Source organism: Polypterus senegalus, chromosome 1 (assembly GCF_016835505.1).
Source record: "Polypterus senegalus isolate Bchr_013 chromosome 1, ASM1683550v1, whole genome shotgun sequence".
NCBI classification, from domain to species: Eukaryota; Metazoa; Chordata; class Cladistia; order Polypteriformes; family Polypteridae; genus Polypterus; species Polypterus senegalus.
Genome location: NC_053154.1, coordinates 229,948,194 through 229,974,588, shown reverse-complemented (window position 1 = coordinate 229,974,588; position 26,395 = coordinate 229,948,194). Strand labels below are relative to the sequence as shown.

Here is a 26,395-nt window from a genome sequence, read left to right as displayed (position 1 = left end):
TGTATCTGCTCCTTTGTGTGTGGAGGAACAGGAGGAGCATTGCCAGAGCCCTACAAAATGACCTCCAGCTAGCTACTGGTGTGCATGTTTCTGACCAAAATGTCAAAAACAGACTCCTTGAGGGCCCAACCTCCTCTACAGGGACCTGCGCAGTTCGATTGACATTTGCCAGAGAACACTATAATTGGCAGGTCCACCATTGCCACCCTGTTCTTTTCACACATAAGAGCACATTCACAATGAAGTCTGGAGAAACCGTGGTGAAAGTTATGTAGCCTGCAACATCATCCGGCACGACCAGTTTGCCAGTGTTGGTCTGGGGAGGCATGCCTTGGAGAGTTGGACACACCGCAGTGTGCTAGTAACAACTGTCAATGGAAACCAAAATCATGAACCCATTGAGGGCTTGATTAAATTACACTGAAAATCAAAGTCAAAAACTAAAATCACAGGCTGGTCTAACTTGCACGAATTTCATCATGGTAACTCATAATGCAACTCAGTATTGTGCTAGGAAACAGTACCCTGACTCCTGTTAGTCACCGAGATAAAATCCTCGGAGCAACTGTCAGTCCTGGCTCACATGTTTCCTAGACCTGAAACCAACTTAGAGCCTGTGGGACACATTATGGATCAGTGAATTCGACACTGCCTAGTGTGACAGACTGTCCATGAGCTCACTGAAGACCTGATCCAGGTCTGGCAAGAGATCCCCCAAGACACCATCCTCCAAGTCATCAGGAGTATGCCCAGATGTTGTCGGGAGTGCATACAGGCACGTGGGGGTTTGTACACACTACTGAGTCACATTATGAGCTGCCGTGATGAAACGTTTGCAAGTTAAACCAGCCTGTGATTTCATTTCAATTTTTGACTTTGATTTTCGGTGTGATGTTGAAAATTACCCTCAATGGGTTGGTGAATTTGGTTTCCATTGACAGATGTTACTCAGAAAAGCTTTTTCAACTGAATATTTCATTCACTAAGATCCAATGTGTGGTTTAAGTATTCCCTTTTTTTTGAGCAATATACATCAAAAATGCATATGATTTAATTTGCTATCATACATTTAATTAATCAAATGAAAATACAAGTAAACACTAGACAGGTGATGTATTGCACCCGAATTAACATACTGTCAACTACAAATTCACAACTATAATGTTATACTTCTATTTACAGAAGACTATTTCAAGATAAATTAATAATAAGCTGCTTAGACTGTATGCATAATCCTTACAAGGTTCAAGATACTTATGGCTTCACAATCAATCTTTTAAAATGAAAGAAAAAAATGTGCAAGATCAAGGAAAAAATGTAAGAAAACTGCAAATGTGTGAAGCTTTATTTATCTTGTAAATTTTTGTCATATATATTATTTTATTACATCATAAATGAGTAAATATTCTACTCCCAAAATGCTGCAAGTTTATTTTATGCACCTTAGGTTCTCACTGCAGATGAATCCACTACATGATTACATGATTTCAGCCTGCTGTTTTCAAAATACTGAACTAGGGCACACATAAATGTATTACATTTTATAAAGCAAAAAAAAAAACCTCTAATTTTAAACTTGCATGTGAACTACTTCAAAGAGCCTAACATTTAAAGCCCATCACTTTGCAAAGCAATTCTTTATAAAACGATCAAATCTTAGCATCCCATTCCTAAACATGACCACTCAGTTTCAGAGTAAAGTAACATCAGAGAAATGGAAAATATGCCAAGGTAATAATTGTACATTTTCACCTCATATATTACAATGCTGACTTTATAATGGTCAAACAATTAAGAGAGTTCATGTTGTATTTCTGTAAGTATTTTTTCAGATATGTACCAAAAAAATAAAAAGCGAAGAAAATACATAACAATACAACCAACCTATACGCAGGTTCTAAGTAATTTTAAAAAAATATTCATTTGCCTAAAGTTTTTGTCTTGTATACAACCTTCAGTAAATATAAAAGTTTTGAAAAAAAAAAAATTCATACTCACCTTTTTGATTTACTACTTAATCAGTGAGCTGTTTAGCAAGTGAGGAGCAGAAAAAAAGCAGTTCACTGAGATCCACTTTCCAAAGATATAAAAAATATTATAATGCATACCTTTTTTTCCCTTTCCTCTAGATCAGTGATTTTCAACCTTTTTCATCTCATAGTGCACATAAACTAGTTACTGAAATTCTGTGGCACAGTAAAAAATATATTTGTTGCCAGTCTGACAAAAAAATAGGTACAATTTTGAGAACTACCTACCCTTTTTGCTTCAACGTGGCTTTTTAAAAAATCTTTTTGAAACGGTTTATGAATGATACTTTGTAATAAAAAAAGAATACTCAAAATTATCAGGTGCTTTTACTGCACATTGGTAGCGCTGCTACTTCACAATAAGGTGATTATGGGTTCACATTCTTGGTCCTCTCTGTATGCTTTATGTAAAGCGATTTAAGTAGTAAGAAAAGTGCTATATAAATGTAAAAAATATTATTATTATTTATTATTATTATATATGGTATGCATGATCAAATTCAGCCACGGTGTAGTGGAGGATAAATTGGGACACTAGATATGCTCAACAATAAGACATGTCCATTGGAAAATTACACAACAAAGTGCGCATACAATATAATGTGTATATCACTGAAGTAGATATTCAAATAAATTGATTATACAACATTATTTTTAGCATACAAATTTTTAAAAAGTTGAGACATGTAAACTGGTTATAAATGATTAAATTATACAGTTATTGCTTTATATTTCACATATAGTATTTGTATATTATTAAAATGATATATAAATCATATAAAATAACCTTCTTTTGTGTTATATTTCTTTAAATAAGTCTTTAAATTGTTTAAAAAAATCTTACAGCACACCTGCCCTAGATGTAAGTGACCTTCCTACTGATGTTTACAGTACTACCATTTGTAGCTTTAAAAACTGTCTACAGATAAATCACGTTTTGTACTTCATCACTCTCTTCTCTGGTACTTCTCATCAACTTGAAAGAACAGTATAGACAGTAAACAGCATGAGCTAATGTCAAATAAATGGCAGTGACTCAATCATTATTCTACATTTTATTCTTTGGAATCTGTCACCTAATGGTAGAGTGGCTATTTCATGCTTGCAAAAATGCTTGCCAGCATACTAAAGTAGCATGCATTTTAAACTATATAAAGCCTTAATCTATACTATAGAGTTTTTTTGATGTGTAAGACAAAATTGAATAATCAGGCTGACATCCAACTGCCATGTAAATGTGAACAAAACATAGGCAGAATAATTAAAATCTTCCAATTAAATTCTAGTTATGATGTGTAGGCCAAGACTAAATAATGAAAACTAATCATGAACAACAGTAGTGTTCCAGGTTAGAAAACAGTAAAATTTCATGATCATTGTTTTAATTTAAACACAACATACAACCAAAGTGCACTTAAGTTATTCAGGTGACCTTTTGCAAAACATCCTCAGCAGTACAAAATAATAAATTAAGCAATATTAAGGTATACAGTCAACAAAAAATTATTCAGACCCTGTCACTTTCTGCCCATTTATTGTGTTGTGGATTTAATTTTAAATGCATACATTTGCCATTTTTGCCCATCAATATATACTCAATAACCCAAACTGACAAAGCATTATTATTATTAGTATTATTACTAGTATTATTATGGCAGGTATTAGGTAAATGATGTGCAGTGTTTTGTTTTTGCCAGAAGTAGTGCTTGGAATTTTATTTTTATCTCATCAGACCAGAAAATGTTTTCCTTCTTGGAAGAATACCCGTGATTCTAAATCTCTGTCATTTCATAATTATTGTGGCCAATGTGCATCCTGGGGAAAAAACAGTAACCTTCAGAAATGGTTTAATACCCTTTACTTGATCTATGCCTTACCACAATCTTATCATGGGTGGTCTACAGAGAGTTGCTTAGACTTAGTTTTTTTTTTTTTTGCCCTGGCATGCAGTGTGCATTATGGGACCTTACATATATCTCAAGGATAATTAAAGCAAACAGGATGCAGTTGATCACAATTTGGAATGCTACAGCACAGGGTCTGAATACATAAAAAAGATTTCAGTTTTTGATTTTTTAATAAATTTGTACACATTTTTGAAAATGCTTTCACTTTGCCATTATGGTTTATTGAATTTAGAATGATGGTAAAAATTGGAATTTTATCAATTTTATCCATTTAAAATTCCTTCTACAACACAATAAAACTGTGCAGATTTTCTAGGGGTACAAAGACTTTCTGAATACACAGTATGTTCAATGTTACACTTCTAGGTATTAAGTATACTACAAACCTTTTTTCTACACTTATAGCATCGCTATTGCTAAATATAAAAAATACATTGGTCTTTTATTCAGTTGAATCTGAACACAATGTCATAAAATTAATTAAAATGTATTGTCAAACAACCCTTTAAGTATCTATTGAAACAACAAATTTCACAGCCTTTATATGTCTACAGACATTTATTCAAAAGCTGACTGTACATTTTTGACAGCCTTAACTATCGACCAATACAAATACTGTTGAAATGCAGATTGTTCTTTAAATAAATAAATAATAATTAAACACTATTAAAATGAAGAAGAATATAGTAAAAGTACATAAAATGAAAATTCAGTAATTGAAAGTACTGCTCCTCATGATTTGTATATTGTAGATTGTCTGGGAATTATTAAACAGGTGAGAACCTTTAAGCACACAAGCAACCAAGTATTATACTTACTCTTAATATGTGCATAAGCACGATATGTCTTAAAAATATGAAAACAATAAAATTGTCCTGTAAAGGTATGGTATGCTCACATGATAATCCCACTCCATGTCCTTAATTTCTCCTGTGTATTTACAGTTAACTGCACATTAGATCAGCAGATGTTTGAAGACACAAAGACTTTAAGCCAGCAAGAAGAGATGTAAGTTTATAGTGTTATTATGTAAAGGAGGTCTCAATGCTGTAAATCTGACTGTTAGGTGAACATGAGAATATGGAAGGATAAAAAAGAGCAATATCTGATAGTAAATTGAAAAGGAACTCCACAGATAATAAAGATGAAAAACAGGAGATAAAAATGAAGAGTTCATGTGCAAAATGCATACAGGAAACACAATGTGAATGCCATTCAAAGTGGAAGCTAACAGTGGCTTCAATACCTAAATAAGCTGAGCTGTGGTATAATGTTGACTCTTTACCTCAGTCAATAACACAATAAAAACAATGATAATAAATAGGTCACCAGCAATGACATTTTTATGGATAAACTATATTTGGAACAATACAAATATACACTTTTATTTTGTATTTTGCTTTTAATTAAAAGAAAAAAAGCTAATGTATTTTTAATTGCTTTTTTAAGTTGCCTGACTAAAAATAAATCAACAGCTTGCATATCACCCTAAACTCACAACAAAGATTTACATGAAAGCAACAAAGTAGTAAGTTGAGATGAACTTGAAACTCAGAAAATTCCCATAGTATGAGAATACAACAAAAGAATAAGATGTATGAAAGAGCACAAAGCACAAACATAATGAAGAGCTGAGCCCACCTACTAACAATACTCCAGCAGAATAAAATAATATGACTTTAACGTCACCTACGAAAGTATCATCTCCAGATAACAGAAACAAAAGCATATAAAAATGTTCAGTTGAACTTTATACTGTAGGTTTAAAGCAGCTCACAATCTCTATTGAACTGTTTGTATCATTAAATGAGTTGCCACTGAAACATAATCTCCAAAATTCCATTATTTTGAATTTCAGCTCAGTATATTAACATCACTGATGGAGGGAAAATGTTTTTGCTCCATATTTTCTCTTTAATGCTTCACAAAAACTTTTCAAAATAACCAACTTATGAACACGAGTTAATAATTTTTTTTTCTTTTAAGAGGTTAATTTCCATTTCACTAGACAGAATTTGCAATTTCCCGTCTATGTTGCTAAACAAACCCCTGTTCAAACAAATATTTTATCTGCTCTGACAGGAATGGTAAATAGAGAGGAGGGTTGGGACCTGCTTACACATAGCTGCACCCTACTACAAGCAAAAAATTGAAGGTTCTTTATTTGAAATTTCAACTAAAATTGTACATTTGTTTTTCACTTGTAGCAGCACACTTATACAGACAAGAAATTAAACGTTCTTCCCTTTCAATTTTTACTAACAATTATCTCTGGATTTCACTTAATATCATATAACCGACATGGTTTTATTAAATGTGTAAAAAGAATATGACATGGTTTGTCTTAAATTAAAAAATGGGTGTGTAATCTTTTCACATTCACTATAAATAATGTTATTCTAAAGATTGAGTGTGTGTATATTTTTTAATTCACTCAGTTATCTGTGCTTGAATCTAACACAAAGTATACACAACGTCCAAGCTTTAAAAGTTCTGTGTTTTTAAACATTCAAATGACTTCTATGTAACCCCCTTTTTAGTTAGTTTTTCTAATATTTTCCCCCTACAGTATTTATTGCATGAGTGTTAAATTGTAGACTGTGGTATCGTCCCTAGAAAGCACATGTTGCATGATTGAAAGTCTTTGTATATGACAATTCAGGAAAACTGTTTATGCATATCATCCTCATACCATATTTGATACTGAAAACGGTTGTAGTGTCTGTTCAAAAGCTAAAACAATATAGCTACACAGTAATCCCTCCTCGATCGCGGGGGTTGCATTCCAGACCCCCCCGCAATAGGTGAAAATCCGCGAAGTAGGAACCATATGTTTGTATGGTTATTTTTATATATTTTAAGCCCTTATAAACTCTCCCACACTGTTCACATTATTAGAGCCCTCTAGACATGAAATAACACCCTTTAGTCAAAAGTTTAAACTGTGCTCCATGACAAGACAGAGATGGCAGTTCTTTCTCACAATTAAAAGAATGCAAAAATATCTTCTCTTCAAAGGAGCGCCATCAGGAGCAGAGAATGTCAAAGAGAGAGAACGCGAGATAAGAAAAGCAAACAATCAAAAAATCAATATGTGCTTTTAAGTAGCCTATGCCGAAGCACCGCGATAAAGCGGCATTTTGTAGAGGAGCGTCCGTATCCTCTGTGCAAACAGCCCCTCCGTCAGGCGCAGAGAATGTCAGAAAGGGTGAGAGACAAAGAAAAGCAAACAATCAAGCACCGCGCGGGAAGCATATCATTGAGGAGTTTTAGTTAATATGTAATACATGCTCTGACTGGGTAGCTTCTAAGCCATCCGCCAATAGCGTCCCTTGTATAAAATCAACTGGGCAAACAAACTGAGGAAGCATGTACCATAAATTAAAAGACCCATTGTCCGCAGAAATCCGCGAACCAGCAAAAAATCCGTGATATATATTTAGATACTAGCCAACCCGCGGCGTACCATACGCCGCATAATTAGGCCGGTTTTTTAATGAATTTTAAGCACAGGGAGAAAATTAACATTTGAAAAATCGGTAATGTAATAAATCGGCAAGAAAAGCAACATTGTAACAATGCACGGAACGAACCAACACACAATCGTCCGTGACGTGGGGGGGTGGGGTGTGTACAAAGTGCAGGAGCATCTAAGAAGACGCATGTTTGTCGCGACGCAATCAGTGGGAGCGTCAGGGCCGATCCTGGGTAGGCGGCCGCCTTTGTGCGAATGTGGTTTCGCCCTACGTGCCTATTTTCTATTATGATATGATGGATATTACTATTACATGTACTACTTCAAACAGGATTAAGACGGTGTTATGGTTAGAGTCGGGATGTATAAATAAAATTTAATTTCAAGCGATTAATTTTATAGAAAAAAACAGCCTAGATTAGAAAGCGGTTTATTTAATGCGTTCTAGCGACAGGCAGCTCTGCACACAGTGACAGTCAATTCAGAGATCGCCGCAGCCCCGCTGTCTTTTGCCGCTTGTCTTGACTCGCAATCCCGTTGAGGAACGTACGCGTCTCACATGAAATCTATCCCCTTAGCGCGCGCAACTATGAAACATGCAAGTTGAGCGTTGACTAAGGGACTATACACATTTAGAGAGCGTGTCGTAAACACATGGTAAGCAATGGAACCGTTCAGACAGAGCGTGCGATGAGCGGCGACCATCAAAGGCTTTTCGCCCATTCAGCGAGCAAATCGCTCTGTGTGTGGAGTCCCTAATAGGCATCAACTACAATACACGCCACACGCAACTTCGTCAAACTTTGCACACTGCAAACGCCGCCGCTGCTATGGTCGTCGGCCGCCCTCAGACTTTAAAATTCAAAGGCGGACAGCCGCCGGTCGCAGCGTTGCCGGCTGCTGCCCGTCTCCTCAACGGCCGCCCTTTGAGTTTGGCTGCCCGCGTGCGGGGCACGTTTTTGCCCGTCGCCAGGATCGGCCCTGGGGAGCGTATGAGTCGCACAGTGGGAATTCCACGGTTTGCAGCCGAATGGGCTCAACGGCTTACCCCCGGGTAGACACACGGTCAATGTCATGCATAATTATTTATTGATGGTTGAACACTTCTGGAAAGACACAGTTATCTACAAAGGGAGGGTTTGAGGATACAACAGAAAGTGAATGAAAAGATGGAACTGTAGACTTTTCATTGCTCTGTGCGGTTTCGGCTGCCTTTCTATATATAATCCACCAAGACACCTGACCACGGTAGTAGGGGGGGGGTGTGAACAAAGTGCAGGAGCATCTAGACGGCGCATGTTTGTCGCGGATGCGAATTGCTTTATGTAGCGTGTAAAACAGTTTGCCATGGAGCACGTGGTGGAGCGTCGTAACGAAAACTGCTCACTTCATTGTGTTTTAACCTCAGTTGTAAAGGATTGTTTTAAGGATCCCATGGGATACCCCTCGCAAACCGTTTGACACGCTGCACCATAGAGTCCGGACGTATTCATGTAATCAGCGTATTGTTGAGCAGACTGTATAACAATGCCTCTGTGACTAAGAACAACGGACACCACGTCACCGAAGTTATCCCAATGTTGGCAAACAAAGCCAAGAGCCATGTCACGAAGTTTGAGAGCAACAGTTTAGTCAATGACATTTCTCCAAAAAAAACCCGACTGACAGAAACAAACAGTTACCTGAAGCAGGAATTTCCATAACATTCAAAGAATTGTTGTTTCCATGAAATACATTTGAAGCGGCAGCCATGGAGGGCAAAAGAATAGTCAACGTGGACCACAGCACAGACCAAAGCGAGTGAGTATGTGTTTGATTTGGCGGTCAGTGGTCTGAGGTGCGTTCCTGAGCACGTGGGAGGAGGGGTAGAGTTTCTGGGCGGGGCTTCGTTGTTCCTTTCGCATGGTTTTTCATGGTGGACGCGGTTGGTGTCGAAACCAAAAGAATAATGAAAAGTCAACGTGGCTTAGGCGTGCATGTGGACTCCTAGCACAGGCGAAAGGGGCTAACTGGGTGGTCGGTGAGTTTTGCGTCCGGGCACATGGGCAGGCAGTGTGAATGCCTAGAGAGCAAGGGTAGACGCGGGCCGGTGAAAAAGGAGTGTTGGTGGGTAGGAAAACGTCTTCTGTGTTCCTGCAGGAGCATCTAAGAAGACGCATGTTTGTCGCGGATGCGAATTGCTGTATGTAGTGTGTAAAACAGTTTGCTATGGTGCAAGCGGTCATGCGTTGTAACTGAAAACTCGGTTTTTAAAGACTGCTTACTTCATTGTGTTTTAACCTCAGTTGTAAAGGATTGTTTTAAAGATCCCATGAGATACCCCTCATATGCTGCATATGGCGATTCACCTCCACGAGAAACATGCCTCTATGAACAGTCAACGTAGCTCGGAGGTGCATGACATTAACCTGCCTTGCACTGCATGTGGCCTCCACGACAGGCGAATATAAATGACGCCACTTTTTCTGTGTCCTCGCGTCCGACTTGGTGGGCGTGGCCCTGCGAGTTGTCGTATCCAATGGAGTTGGTGGGCGTGGCTCCTATCTTCGGTCGCCATAGGTGTCTCACTTGTCGGTGGCTTAGTGAATCCACGCCCCTTCCGGTGTGCTTTTCATGGTTGTCTTGCCTTAGTGAATTATATATATATATATAGATGCTTAAATTTAAAATCCACGATAGAGTGAAGACACGAAAGTCGGCCGATATAGCAAAGGATTACTGTATAGCTATACAGGTCAGAAATATTTTGGATTTATAGCTGTGAACAGGTAGCTGACCAAAGCCCATTTATGCCAAAAACATCCATAATTCATTGCAAATATAATAAATTTTATGTTTTCACATCCTTGGCACAGCACAACTTCAGTACATCTTAAATTAACACCTTCACTGCATCATAGAAAACTTACAACTGCACATCTTCATGAGTTCACATCTTTAAATCATATCCTCTATTGAATGTTAATTTTGGCACTAATTATTCCTCAATATGGATGGATGAATAAGCTATATCCAACGAAGGCTTTCTTATTATATATTATATGGCCTGAAATTTGTTGATGAAACAATATTTTTCCATGTTTTGGGTACGATAGTCCACCTTTAGCAACTGTTAAATGTATGGAGCTACAGGATTTTTCTATCCAAGAGAGGTAATTTGTGCAAGTTACTGGCAAATGCCAGTATGTGACATCAGTGCTTCTGAATGGGTTTTCCATCTGTATATTTTGGAATGCAGGTGATGGAAGATGATCTGTTGAAGTTGAACCAGCAGTGTGGAAAATATAAATGTTCAGTAGAATAGGGCAGATTTGGGGAAAACACTGTAATTGTTCATTAATCTTTAACATTTCTGTAATCAGAAATCACAGTTCATGTCTCATTTACAATTCTGTTAACCTTTTGTGTCGCAGGCTCATGGTACAGCAGAGTCTAATAAATATTACATAGATGCATTAAAACAAAATATCCATGAAAGGTAAAAAGTGAAAATCTGTGTTGAAAGTCAGAGTATTGCTTACATTTTAAACTAACAATAAATTTTACACATTTTCAGAAATAATAATAGTACTTTTTTCTAATCGGACTTGTTACATTGTGCTTATGAAATTACATTTTATTTTTATTTTATTGATTTTATTGTAATCATCCCATACAAATACATCAATTTTACAAAAATTGGATTGAAAACAAATCAACCCCACCCTAAGAAAGAGATCATGGCCAACAAGGTAAAACTAAAAGCTTGTAAAAATACATAAATTAATGAGTTTAATAGGCTGATAAAGATAAATGGAGAAGAAAAAGAAATGGGAAGAGAGTTACTTCCTCAGTGCTTAAGAGCTTATTCTATCACTTGTAGCAGCACACTTATACAGACAAGAAATTAAACGTTCTTCCCTTTCAATTTTTACTAACAATTATCTCTGGATTTCACTTAATATCATATAACCGACATGGTTTTATTAAATGTGTAAAAAGAATATGACATGGTTTGTCTTAAATTAAAAAATGGGTGTGTAATCTTTTCACATTCACTATAAATAATGTTATTCTAAAGATTGAGTGTGTGTATATTTTTTAATTCACTCAGTTATCTGTGCTTGAATCTAACACAAAGTATACACAAGCGTCCAAGCTTTAAAAGTTCTGTGTTTTAAACATTCAAATGACTTCTATGTAACCCCTTTTTAGTTAGTTTTTCTAATATTTTCCCCCTACAGTATTTATTGCATGAGTGTTAAATTGTAGACTGTGGTATCGTCCCTAGAAAGCACATGTTGCATGATTGAAAGTCTTTGTATATGACAATTCAGGAAAACTGTTTATGCATATCATCCTCATACCATATTTGATACTGAAAACGGTTGTAGTGTCTGTTCAAAAGCTAAAACAATATAGCTACACAGTAATCCCTCCTCGATCGCGGGGGTTGCATTCCAGACCCCCCCGCAATAGGTGAAAATCCGCGAAGTAGGAACCATATGTTTGTATGGTTATTTTTATATATTTTAAGCCCTTATAAACTCTCCCACACTGTTCACATTATTAGAGCCCTCTAGACATGAAATAACACCCTTTAGTCAAAAGTTTAAACTGTGCTCCATGACAAGACAGAGATGGCAGTTCTTTCTCACAATTAAAAGAATGCAAAAATATCTTCTCTTCAAAGGGCGCCATCAGGAACAGAGAATGTCAAAGAGAGAGCGAGATAAGAAAAGCAAACAATCAAAAAATCAATATGTGCTTTTAAGTAGCCTATGCCGAAGCACCGCGATAAAGCGGCATTTTGTAGAGGAGCGTCCGTATCCTCTGTGCAAACAGCCCCTCCGTCAGGCGCAGAGAATGTCAGAAAGGGTGAGAGACAAAGAAAAGCAAACAATCAAGCACCGCGCGGGAAGCATATCATTGAGGAGTTTTAGTTAATATGTAATACATGCTCTGACTGGGTAGCTTCTAAGCCATCCGCCAATAGCGTCCCTTGTATAAAATCAACTGGGCAAACAAACTGAGGAAGCATGTACCATAAATTAAAAGACCCATTGTCCGCAGAAATCCGCGAACCAGCAAAAAATCCGTGATATATATTTAGATACTAGCCAACCCGCGGCGTACCATACGCCCGCATAATTAAACGGTTTTTTAATGAATTTTAAGCACAGGGAGAAAATTAACATTTGAAAAATCGGTAATGTAATAAATCGGCAAGAAAAGCAACATTGTAACAATGCACGGAACGAACCAACACACAATCGTCCGTGACGTGGGGTGGGGTGTGTACAAAGTGCAGGAGCATCTAAGAAGGCGCATGTTTGTCGCGGCGCAATCAGTGGGAGCGTCAGGGCCGATCCTGGGTAGGCGGCCGCCTTTGTGCGAATGTGGTTTCGCCGCCCTACGTGCCTATTTTCTATTATGATATGATGGATATTACTATTACATGTACTACTTCAAACAGGATTAAGGCGGTGTTATGGTTAGAGTCGGGATGTATAAATAAAATTTAATTTCAAGCGATTAATTTTATAGAAAAAACAGCCTAGATTAGAAAGCGGTTTATTTAATGCGTTCTAGCGACAGGCAGCTCTGCACACAGTGACAGTCAATTCAGAGATCGCCGCAGCCCGCTGTCTTTTGCGCTTGTCTTGACTCGCAATCCCGTTGAGGAGCGTCGCGTCTCACATGAAATCTATCCCCTTGCGCGCAACTATGAAACATGCAAGTTGAGCGTTGACTAAGGGACTATACACATTTAGAGGCGTGTCGTAAACACATGGTAAGCAATGGAACCGTTCAGACAGAGCGTGCGATGAGCGGCGACCATCAAAGGCTTTTCGCCGCTCGCGAGCAAATCGCTCTGTGTGTGGAGTCCCTAATAGGCATCAACTACAATACCGCCACCGCAACCGTCAAACTTTGCACACTGCAAGCGCCGCCGCTGCTATGGTGCGTCGGCCGCCCTCAGACTTTAAAATTCAAAGGCGGACAGCCGCCCGGTCGCAGCGTTGCCGGCTGCTGCCCGTCTCCTCAACGGCCGCCTTTGAGTTTGGCGCCCGCGTCGGACGCGTTTTGCCCGTCGCCAGGATCGGCCCTGGGGGCGTATGAGTCGCAGTGGGAATTCCACGGTTTGCAGCCGAATGGGCTCAGCGGCTTACCGCGCCGGGTAGACACGGTCAATGTCATGCATAATTATTTATTGATGGTTGAACACTTCTGGAAAGACACAGTTATCTACAAAGGGAGGGTTTGAGGATACAACAGAAAGTGAATGAAAAGATGGAACTGTAGACTTTTCATTGCTCTGTGCGGTTTCGGCTGCCTTTCTATATATAATCCACCAAGACACCTGACCACGGTAGTGGGGGGTGTGAACAAAGTGCAGGAGCATCTAGAGACGCATGTTTGTCGCGGATGCGAATTGCTTTATGTAGCGTGTAAAACAGTTTGCCATGGAGCACGTGGTGGGCGTCGTAACGAAAACTGCTCACTTCATTGTGTTTTAACCTCAGTTGTAAAGGATTGTTTTAAGGATCCCATGGGATACCCTCGCAAACCGTTTGACACGCTGCACCATAGAGTCGGACGTATTCATGTAATCAGCGTATTGTTGAGCAGACTGTATAACAATGCCTCTGTGACTAAGAACAACGGACACCACGTCCCGAAGTTATCCCAATGTTGGCAAACAAAGCCAAGAGCCATGTCACGAAGTTTGAGAGCAACAGTTTCGTCAATGACATTTCTCCAAAAAAAACCCGACTGACAGAAACAAACAGTTACCTGAAGCAGGAATTTCCATAACATTCAAAGAATTGTTGTTTCCATGAAATACATTTGAAGCGGCAGCCATGGAGGGCAAAAGAATAGTCAACGTGGACCACAGCACAGACCAAAGCGAGTGAGTATGTGTTTGATTTGGCGGTCAGTGGTCTGAGGTACGTTCCTGAGCACGTGGGAGGAGGGGTAGAGTTTCTGGGCGGGGCTTCGTTGTTCCTTTCGCATGGTTTTTCATGGTGGACGCGGTCGGGTGTCGAAACCGAAAAGAATAATGAAAAGTCAGCGTGGCTTAGGCGTGCATGTGGACTCCTAGCACAGGCGAAAGGGGCTAACTGGGTGGTGGTGAGTTTTTGCGTCCGGGCACATGGGCAGGCAGTGTGAATGCCTAGAGAGCAAGGGTAGAGCGGGCGGTGAAAAGGAGTGTTGGTGGGTAGGAAAAGCGTCTTCTGTGTTCCTGCAGGAGCATCTAAGAAGGCGCATGTTTGTCGCGGATCACGAATTGCTGTATGTAGTGTGTAAAACAGTTTGCTATGGTGCAAGCGATCATGCGTTGTAACTGAAAACTTCGGTTTTAAAGACTGCTTACTTCATTGTGTTTTAACCTCAGTTGTAAAGGATTGTTTTAAAGATCCCATGAGATACCCCTCATATGCTGCATATGGCGATTCACCTCCGCGAGAAACATGCCTCTATGAACAGTCAACGTAGCTCGGAGGTGCATGACATTAACCTGCCTTGCACTGCATGTGGCCTCCACGACAGGCGAATATAAATGGCGCCACTTTTTCTGTGTCCTCGCGTCCGACTTGGTGGGCGTGGCCCTGCGAGTTGTCGTATCCAATGGGTTGGTGGGCGTGGCTCCTATCTTCGTGCGCCATAGGTGTCTCACTTGTCGGTGGCTTAGTGAATCCACGCCCCTTCGGCGTGCTTTTCATGTTGTCTTGCCTTAGTGAATTATATATATATATATAGATGCTTAAATTTAAAATCCACGATAGAGTGAAGACACGAAAGTCGAGCGCGATATAGCAAAGGATTACTGTATAGCTATACAGGTCAGAAATATTTTGGATTTATAGCTGTGAACAGGTAGCTGACCAAAGCCCATTTATGCCAAAAACATCCATAATTCATTGCAAATATAATAAATTTTATGTTTTCACATCCTTGGCACAGCACAACTTCAGTACATCTTAAATTAACACCTTCACTGCATCATAGAAAACTTACAACTGCACATCTTCATGAGTTCACATCTTTAAATCATATCCTCTATTGAATGTTAATTTTGGCACTAATTATTCCTCAATATGGATGGATGAATAAGCTATATCCAACGAAGGCTTTCTTATTATATATTATATGGCCTGAAATTTGTTGATGAAACAATATTTTTCCATGTTTTGGGTACGATAGTCCACCTTTAGCAACTGTTAAATGTATGGAGCTACAGGATTTTTCTATCCAAGAGAGGTAATTTGTGCAAGTTACTGGCAAATGCCAGTATGTGACATCAGTGCTTCTGAATGGGTTTTCCATCTGTATATTTTGGAATGCAGGTGATGGAAGATGATCTGTTGAAGTTGAACCAGCAGTGTGGAAAATATAAATGTTCAGTAGAATAGGGCAGATTTGGGGAAAACACTGTAATTGTTCATTAATCTTTAACATTTCTGTAATCAGAAATCACAGTTCATGTCTCATTTACAATTCTGTTAACCTTTTGTGCATGCAGGCTCATGGTACAGCAGAGTCTAATAAATATTACATAGATGCATTAAAACAAAATATCCATGAAAGGTAAAAGTGAAAATCTGTGTTGAAAGTCAGAGTATTGCTTACATTTTAAACTAACAATAAATTTTACACATTTTCAGAAATAATAATAGTACTTTTTTCTAATCGGACTTGTTACATTGTGCGTTTATGAAATTACATTTTATTTTTATTTTATTGATTTTATTGTAATCATCCCATACAAATACATCAATTTTACAAAAAATTGGATTGAAAACAAATCAACCCCACCCTAAGAAAGAGATCATGGCCAACAAGGTAAAACTTAAAGCTTGTAAAAATACATAAATTGATGAGTTTAATAGGCAGATAAAGATAAATGGAAAGAAAAAGAAATGGGAAGAGAGTTACTTCCTCAGTGCTTAAAGAGCTTATTCTAAAATACTATAGATTAGATCCTGCCAGGTTTTGATAAAGTTCTGCACAGATCCTCTAACTGAAAATTAGATTTTTCCAATTTCAAATAGTATAAAACATCAGTTACCCACTGACTTAAAAGAGGAGAGTTAGGATTCTCCCAGTTTAGCAAAAATAAGTCTGTGTGCCAATAGTGTAGTAAAGGCAATCACAGTTTGTTTTTCCTTCTCCACTTTAAACCCATCTGGAAGAACACGAAACAGCTGTAAATTTTTTATCCAGAATGATGTTAATTTGGTGCAGGCCCAAAACATATGACCAAGTGAGGCTGGGACTTGTTTGCAGCGCTCACAAGTTGGATCTTGTCCTGCAAACATTTTGGACAGTTTTAAGTGAGACAGATGTGCTCAATGTATAATTTTGAGTTGAATAATTGTAAGCTCGACTGAATTCTCTGCATTGCTACCTTCCACTCCTTTTCTGATATGTTGAATGAGAGATCTTTTTCCCATTGTCCTCTTGGATCTTTGAAAGGTAGGGACTGTAAAATAATTTTATATACTAGCCAACCAGCGGTGCAGCATACGCCCGCATAATCAGGCCGCTTTTAAATGATTTTTAAGCACAGAGGAAAAAATAAACATTTGAAAAATCCGTAATTTAATAAACCACCAAGAAAAGTAACATTGCAACAATGCACGCTACGAAGCAACATACAATTGTCCGTGACTGAAAACGGAGGCGCCGTCGCGCTTTCTCCTTCAAAGCGAATGACGGGGTTGAGCGGCGCTCGTTCAGTACGCACTGCCCGCTTATGTGCCCGCCCCCAACTCCCTACCTGAGTCGCTTTTGTCTGTGTACAGTCCACACGCACCTGTGAGTCACGTTGACTGTTAATTTTCCAAACACCGCCTCAGTCGGTTTCCACGTTGACTTTTCATTGTTCTTTGCGGTTCTGGGTGCTTTTTATATATAATCCACCAAGTCACCCAACCGGGGTGGGATGGGGTTACAAAGGGCAGGAACGTAATCAGTCCGAGCGTATGACCCGCGTGCGTACTTGGAATTTCTCGTTAGTGGGGAACAATCGCAAGCCACGGTCTCCATCACGAATGGGGTTCAACGGCTTACCCGCCGGGTAGACACACGTTGATCCATTCAGTGTAGCGCTGCAGTACCGGACATGCAAGTGCATCACAGACCTGTTAATGCTCAATCTCACGTGTTTGAAAGCCACTTGTCCCTCTAAGAATTTGGGCGCCGACCGCTGTTGGGTCGTGTAACTATTTAGCAGGCGGAGTCTCATTCGTTTTGGAAATAAGCATCCAAATCGCTCCACTAAGTAAGAACTGCCATGCACCACCACCCACAGAATAAAATACGGAATCGTCCCCATATTTGAGAATGAAATTGCGCGTCCGTGGTCTTGGCCCCGCTGCAGTATCGTCCCTTATTTTTGTATTAAAAGTGGTAACCATACCTGTGACTCACGTAGACTTTTCATTGCTCTGTGCGGTTTCGGCTGCCTTTCTATATATAATCCATGAAGACACCCGACCACGGTGGGAGGGGGGGTGTGTACAAAGTGCAGGAGCATCTAAGAAGACGCATGTTTGTCGCGGATAGGAATTGCTGTATGTAGCGTGTAAAACAGTTTGCTATGAGCAACAGTTTCGTCAATGACATTTCTCCAAAAAAACCCGACTGACAGAAAGAAACAGTTACCTGAAGCAGGAATTTCTATAACATTGAAAGAAGTGTTCTTTTCATGAAATACATTTGAAGCGGCAGCCATGGAGGGCAAAAGAATAGTCAACGTGGCTCACAGCTGGGTTTGGACCGGAGCACAGACCAAAGCGAGTTAGTATGTGTTTTTATTGAGCTTTTTGATTTGGCGGGCAGTGGTCTGAGGTGCGTTCCTGAGCACGTGGGAGGAGGGGTAGAGTTTGTGGGCGGGGCTTCGTTGTTCCTTTCGCATGGTTTTTCATGGTGGACGCGGTTGGTGTCGAAACCGAAAAGAATAATGAAAAGTCAACGTGGCTTAGACGTGCATGTGGACTCCTAGCACAGACGAAAGGGGCTAACTGGGTGGTCGGTGAGTTTTGCGTCCGGGCACATGGGTAGGCAGTGTGAATGCGTGAGAGCGCGAGGGTAGACGCGGGCCGGTGAAAAAGGAGTGTTGGTGGGCAGGAAAACGTCTTCCGAGTTCCTGCAGGAGCATCTAAGAAGACGATGTTTGTCGCGGATGCGAATTGCTGTATGTAGCATGTAAAACAGTTTGCTATGGTGCAAGCGGTCATGCGTTGTAACCGAAAACTCGTAGACTGCTTACTTCATTGTGTTTTAACCTCAGTTGTAAATGATTGTTTTAAAGATCCCATGAGATACCCCTCGCAAACTATTTCACACGCTGCATATGGCGATTCACCTCCACGAGAAACATGCCTCTATGAACAGTCAACGTAGCTCGGAAGTGCATGACATGAACATGGCATTAACCTGACCTGCACCGCATGTGGCCTCCACGACAGACGAATATAAATGATGCCACTTTTTGTCCTCGCGTCCGACTTGGTGGGCGTGGCCCTGCGAGTTGTCATCATATCCAATGGTCTTGGAGTTGGTGGGCGTGGCTCCTTCCTGCGTGCGCCATAGGTGTCTCACTTGTTGGCGGCTTAGTGAATCCACGCCCCTTCCGGCGTGCTTTTCATGGTTGTCTTGCCTTAGTGAATTATATATATAGATTGCAGAAATGCTGTCTGAGTCCTTGAAACTAAGCAATATTTTTCCCAGCATAGAGGAGGATGCGAGATGAGGAAAATCAAGCAGGTTCTGCTTAGCAAAGTTTCTAATTTGAAGGTAGTGAAAGAAATGTGTTGCTGGAAAGTTAAATTTGGAATGTAATTGTTCATAGGATGCAAAGATGTTGTCTATATAAAGATCTCTAAGCAATTTAATTCCAAATGTTTTCCAGATATTAAAAACTGCATATGTTTGTGAGGGTTGAAAAAGGTGGTTCTCAAGCAGAGGTGCCACAGATAAAAGATTCTCCATCTTAATATGCTTTCTACATTGGTTCCATATTCTGAGTGAGAGAAGCACAACTGGGTTATTAGTATATTGGCGATAACTTGCATTTATTGGGGCACAAACCAGGGAATATAAAGTACTACTGCAGAATTTTATTTTTATTGCGGACCAAACCTGTGTATATTCATCTATTGGACTCACTTGGACACCTGGCATGTTCTTCATCTATTCTAGTAATTTCATTAGTTAGCTCTGATACCTTCTTGGTTGCTAATTTATTTCTGTGGGAAAGATATGAAATAATCTGTTCTCTTAAGAAGGCCTTTAGAGTTTCCCACAGTGTTCCTGCAGAGATTTCCGAGGATGTATTTGTCTCTAGGAAGAAACTGATTTGTTTGGATATAAATTCTGTACAATTCTCGTCTGCTAAAAGAAGTGGGTTAAGATGCCATCTGAGAGATGAGTGTGTGGGGCATAATGATTTTAGCTCCAAGATCAGAGGAGCGTGGTCGGAAATAACAATAGCGTCGCACTTGCAAAGATTTAATCGTAGGCAAGAACTTATCATCTATAAAGAAATAATCAATTCTTGAGTAGCAATGATGCACTGGTGAGTAGAATGAATATGTTCTTGAGTTTGGGTTTAGAAACCTCCAGGGTTCTGATAGGTTGTGTTCAGTTAAAAACTGTTTAATTGTCTTTGCAGTGTTAGACGTCATCCCCCCTGTGACAGGAGAAAAATGGTTTTTTGAACATTATGATTTTGTACATCATGGTTCTGAGAATGCCACTATTAGAAAGGCAATACATATAGAATGTGTACAATTAGTTAGAGAAAATAAGATCAAAGAGAGACAGTAAAATTAAGAGCAGAAATATCAGCATTGAATTAATCTTTTACATAATAAAGCAATCAGATTGTCCCATGAAGCACTATGCATTTCACTGCACTTGAAGGAAAACTGAAAAATATGCAATTCTTGTCACCAACTACATTGTGAGTCTTCCTCTGTAGTACCTATCCAGCCCCAGAGGCATGAATTCACCATGAAAAGTCATTGCCAAGCACTGCTACTGATAATATTGAATGTTGATGCCCAGCTCTAAATACAGTAGCTGGGTCTGTTCTGTAGACAACTCCACAATACCAACTGGAAAGGGAAAACTTACAATTACTTATAATCTTTCACTATACTAAAGCTTATTCTTCTATTTTGCAAAGATACTACCTGCTGCCATAGTTTGAAAATGCATGTGTGTGTATCAGTGAAAGAGAATATTGAACAGGTGAGTAGCATGCAATCAAGTGACAAGATCTGAATAGACATTATTAGAATTGATCTGTCAATCCATCTTTCTAACCTGGTTATCCAGGGCAGGATCATGCAACAGCTGGAGCCTAACCCCATCATTATTTGGGGGGCAGGAAAGAATAATTCGAGGATGGGGTTCCAGTCCATTGCAGAGCAAACACACATACATTTGGGCCACTTTAACAACAGCAATCCACCTAATTTCCATGTTCTTGGACTGTGGGAGGAAACCAGAGGGCCTGGGGAGAATACACAAATTCTACATAGACGTGAATCCCAGTCACCTTAACTGTGAGACAGCAGTACTTCTTTTATCCACAGTAGGAACAGTAATCATCATCCATCTATCCATCCATCTTCCTAACCTGCTCATCCAGGGCACAGCAGTAGGGCAGCGGAAGCATATCCCAAGAATCAAAGGATGCAAGGCAGAAACAAAATACCTGGATAGTCCGTCACACAGCAAAAACACACACACACACACACACACCTGGGCTACTTTACAAATGCCAGTTCAATTAGGTTTAGTAACGGTTGAAGTTTAGTACGTTCAGCACAGATATTTCATCATAGGCAGAACATATTAGTGCAGAGTTGCCCTTCCTGCATCACAGCACCAGTTTCTACAAACAGTCAACACATTTTCCTGTGTATTTACAGATTATTTGGTATCGGTGTCAGTGAATTTAATCACTCAATAATGTTGCACTCAGATCTTTCACTATCATATCATTTACAAAATCAACTCAACAAGCAATAAATTAAAAAAAAATAAATCAATTATTGGTTTGTATTACTTAAATCTGCTCTATTACACACTTTACCTTTCTCATTTTTGGATTATTTTTTTTTTTCTCGTCTTAATGGTGTATACGTAAGACATACCATGGTGGTTTGGCTCTTTCAAAACTGTAAGAATTCTATTAAAAATACTGTGCAATGAAGTGTAATCAATTCAGTTAAGATTTATTGTTATGTGTATCAAGCACAAAGAAAAGCTTATCTGCTCTTTTCACTACGCTGCCATTCGGTGTGCATCTTGCTCCGTAGACTACGTAAAATAATAATCCAGGATGTAATGACCTCAATTAGGCATTGGGTTGTCATAACTCCTCCCATGACGAATACTGTAAGCAGACAAATGAGGAAGAAATACATGTACAACCTTACCTTAAGAACATAGGACAAAGAATTTCTGATAAAATGCATTATTTTCAGTTTATTTTTGTTGTCACAAGCATACCTCAAAAATGCAGAAGGAACATTTTCTTAAATCAAAACCTCTCCTACTTTAGAGTAGAAGTTTTAAGGCTTTTTGCTATATTAGGACCCGGGTGCCCAACTACCTTTCACCTTATAAAATGCAAGTGCAAGCTAGTTATTTATTTTATTTACAAGACTAATAAGTTTAGTTTTTCTTTTCAAAATCTCAAATGATTTATTAATTCAGAGTGATATTGAAATGTATAAATAATGCTGAACATCAATAAAATGTTCAAGTCTTATAGTAAGGATCCAACCTCTACTAGCTACTCCTTTAATTTTATGCACTGAAAGAATGCACAGATAAGAAATGCGCAATCGTCTACATCCTTAGCAGGAAGCATATCTTTTAGTAATTTGGTTATTTAAAAACTGCCACATTCTAATAACCCCATCAATTTGAGAAGTGGAGCGCTTCAATGTGCATTAGTGAATTATTATGCTGTTAGAAATGTTTTATGAGAGATGCCCAAAGCACATTTATCAGAAGCATAAATAAAAAATTTGGGCAAGTCACATGTTTATCTTTTCCACTAATGCCAATACGAACTTCAAAGAATTGTCTAAGATCATTGCATTTCCTTAATTTACATACATATATTGAATAATACTTCTGCTCATTTTTTCTTTTAAGAAAAAGACATCCAAAAAGGATGGTAATTATAAAATAGTATGGTTTAGACTAAATGTTGATTCTGTTATTTCATTACCTCCTGTGTTAGGTTAATTCTCGTATAGATACAGAAACCAATACGTGGGGGGCATTTCCCTTACTCTGATTTTCCTGAATAAAAGGATTTTTTTTAAGTCAGCAAATGCAAAAGTTTTTAGGACTATAGAAAAAGATGCAAGCACTTTGTGCCAGCACTAATCATTACAAACAATATATTGTTTAGAAATGTTTACATTTATGAAAATACATGTAGTCAAGAGCAACATCCAGTGTCCATCAGCACACTTTTTACCTGAAAAACCACAAGCTGATATACTGACTGGAGAAAAAATAATTCAGGGCTAAACAATCATAGTTGGGAGCATCCGAGACTGCACTGTGCACTTGTGTTTTCCTCACTGAACACAAAGGAAAATGCCTAAATAAAAAACAACACCACACAAATAGGGAAAAAAGACATGAAACTGTTGACATCTCTACTACAACAGCACAGTTTTATATTTTTTCAATGTTTTATTTATCACATATAAAAGATCAAGCTCATTTGTCTATTGATTTGTGTTTGCAAATGCTATCTCCAGGCATTTCAGGATGTACTGTACATGGAATGTATGTCTGTAATGTCTATTTTGTCATTTACAGAATTGCACAACAAATGAAAAAAAAGAACAAGGGGGTCAATGAAAAAACAAGTACAGCACAAGCCATCTACATCTGTATGTCTAACAAGTGAATAACGGCATACTTCTCTTTGTCAAACCATACCACTTTCTCAGTTTCATTTCTTGCTTATTCTTTCTCACTTCCAAAAATGTTCATGGTTTTTGTAGTTGGTGTCATGTGCAGTCACACTGAGTGACAATTACTGTAGAGGAAATTTAAATCACAAAATAAGTGGCCAGATCTGCCACTGCTTGATGGAGACCTTCATTAGCTAAGCAGTTGAACTGATAACTCTGATTCTAGTGACCTGTGTTTGCATCCCAACTCCGAGAACAGAGTTGAGAGAGAGAGTGAGAGTAACAGTACCACCTTGAGTGTTTTCTCACTGGTTGAATTCTTTTATTATATTCTTAGATTTATTTTAATGTACTTTGGTTCATGTTTAGATTTCTTCCAAATATCAGGTAAAACAGCAGGGCAGGAATACAAGGAATGACTAAAATGTGCTTAGACAAGCAGGTGGTCAGGTTGGGCATTGGGTTGTCCATTTTACTAGCCAAAAGTTTTATCCAGTACTGATCTGTGTCTTAAGATTACATAAAACAACGGCAAAACAATGTATCTATGCTGTTTAAGGAAGATATATTAAAAAAAAACATTGCTCTGAGATTCAGCCAATTTAAAAGGAGACCAACTGTGTGCTTCTATTCCTCTGTGATAACTTTTCAGCCCCAGGAACACTTTCCTCCAGGATATACTTTTTATCCTAAAAATTTACCTTCTGTTATTGACATTATTCAAAGCTTTCTCTGTTCCGTACACAAATAGAAAACAGGCACTACAAAAATCCCACTTATGATCGCTCATAGTGTTTCATTATACAAAAGCTTACTTCATTTTATCTCATTTCACTATATTGCTTGCTGCTATCTGTTATCATCATGCATGTTTTTGCTAAAGTGGTATAGCAAGATTGACCAAACGTATAGTGTCCAATCAAGTGACATGAACTGAATATGTTAGCATGGGCATATTTTATTTGAGGGTAGGAGAGCCTCACATACTAAAAACAAATGGGAGTCTTGTGTTTTTCAGCAGCAGAGGAGAACAGCTGATAACTTATCTGGAGCAAAAAAAGTAATCAAATCCATCAGTAAAACAAAAATTACAGTTGGAATAAAAGTCAACATCCAATTAGGAGAAGAAACCAATGGCATGAAGTCGATTGTCCAGCCAGTGGATGTACATGGATGTAATTTAACAATTCGGTGATAAAGTTTAACAATACATGAAGGAATGCACATATTTTGCAAATTCAGAATAGTTAATGAGACACCTCTAATATCCAGCTATAAAACAATTTATGCAGTTTCACACACATTGGAAGAACACTCAAACTCCATAAAGTCACTGACCAGGATAGCAAACAAGCCAGTACTCAAAATGCTGTGTGACAGGAGCTCACTCTGCAACACCACACCACCCATATTAAAACATCAGTACTAATAACTTGATTAAAGCTAAATGTATTTGTGTAACCTTGGGCTCGGTTGATAACATTGATTTCATGTTATGCATCTGTTTAGTCTGTCACTACAATGATACTGTTTGAATGTAAGCATTATCTTTGCAAAATAAGGCATCTATATTTTTTCCCCTGGAGGTATAAATAAATATCAATAGCTAGCTTGTGTACTCAGATCCACACACAAAGAAATTCAAGGGTCTTTTTTATTCTATTGGTTTACACTGATATGTTATCTACATATTACCATGTAATATAATAGTAATAATATCATTGTTTCATGTCATTAAACCCACACTGCATTTGAAATTGGAGTGGATAATGGAAATTGGCAAATCCTCTCTATTTGGCTCTATTTTTCAAATAACTTATCTGTATGTTCCAAAGGAACATGTGGCATCTTTTTAAATGGCTGATGGTCAGTTATGACTAATAACAGGAAAGCTGATTAACAGCTGAAAACAATCAAGAAAATCCATAGAATTTGGCTGTAGATGTTGAGATTTCAATGCCAAAAACAAGGGGTACCTGCACATGCGCATCAATCAATGTTCTTCTCTGAGATATTAAAACTGTATGGTTTTAAATATACCTACAACTGTATGATCACATGTACATTATGCACAAAGAATAGAAGAAAATGTTTGAAAACAATTTCAATGAAAAACACAAAAATGCTGTTGTAGAACAAATAACAAAAACACTAAAGTACTGAAAAAACATCAATTGACACAAATTCCTGCTCTGTCATATACAGTGAAAAGCTCACAAGTCCATGAATCCACACTGATGAACGTCACTGTGTAGTGACTGTACAGTATTGCATGAAATTGGCCTATATAGTAAGAGAATGACACCACTTAGAAAGTCTCTATAAGGATTCAGGAAGAAAAAAAAAATCAAGCAAACTTAGCATCTGTTTGCTGGGACAGAACAAAATGTTCAGAACACAATCCACTGCAAGCATTCTGGAAATGCATGGGAAACACAAGAATGTGTACCATTCACATTTTATAAAAAAAAAAATATATATTCAGTTAGATCTTATTTTTTATAGGATTCACTTATTATGTTACTTATTTCTCTATGTTTATTTACTTCGGCTCTAATGACCATTTATTTCAGGATAAGAGGCTCATTGTCATAAATGACAAATCAATCATAACAGCAAGATTGGACAGAGAGACATCAATTGTAATAATAAAATTCTATATGGATCTATTATACATTGAACTAAATACTATAAAAGGTGCGACAATTTATGACCTAATAAAAATGTAAATCTGCTGATTCACTATAAGTTTGTGACTCCAAACATTAAGGACTGAAATGAGAATTTCTTATGATATTAAATGCAAACTTTGAACTTATGCAACTAATCTGTAAATATTCTGAAAAACAGGCTCATTTATGAAACAATAGTTCTACTCCCTCAGATGCCATATAATGAAAGTCATTTTCCAAAACATTCTTTTTCAATATTGTTTAAAATTGAAATGGGTTACTTCTAAGGGCTCATTCACACCTAAGTGTTTTTCTAGTATTTTAGTGCTCCACCAGAATGCTCCGAAACTGTCTGAAAAGTAAT

At 38.3% G+C, this 26,395-nt stretch overlaps 2 protein-coding genes across 3 annotated transcripts in view; one reads left to right on the top strand and one right to left on the bottom strand.

Moving 5' to 3' along the window:
- dock1 (dedicator of cytokinesis 1) overlaps nucleotides 1-26,395 on the bottom strand; it is a 710,521-nt gene that overhangs the window by 467,633 nt on the left and 216,493 nt on the right. The gene's annotated exons all lie outside the window — the stretch shown is intronic.
- Nucleotides 1-26,395, top strand: part of LOC120539729 (inhibitory synaptic factor 2A) — a 98,195-nt gene that overhangs the window by 51,743 nt on the left and 20,057 nt on the right. The window contains exon 4 of one of the 2 annotated variants that reach the window (XM_039770119.1): nucleotides 4,882-4,928. The exons of the other annotated variant lie outside the window; for it this stretch is intronic. Within the exon in view, the coding sequence (XP_039626053.1) occupies nucleotides 4,882-4,885 (4 nt within the window). The 3' untranslated portion in view covers nucleotides 4,886-4,928. Of the gene's footprint in view, nucleotides 1-4,881; nucleotides 4,929-26,395 lie in introns of those variants that run through there. 2 annotated transcript variants of the gene reach the window in all.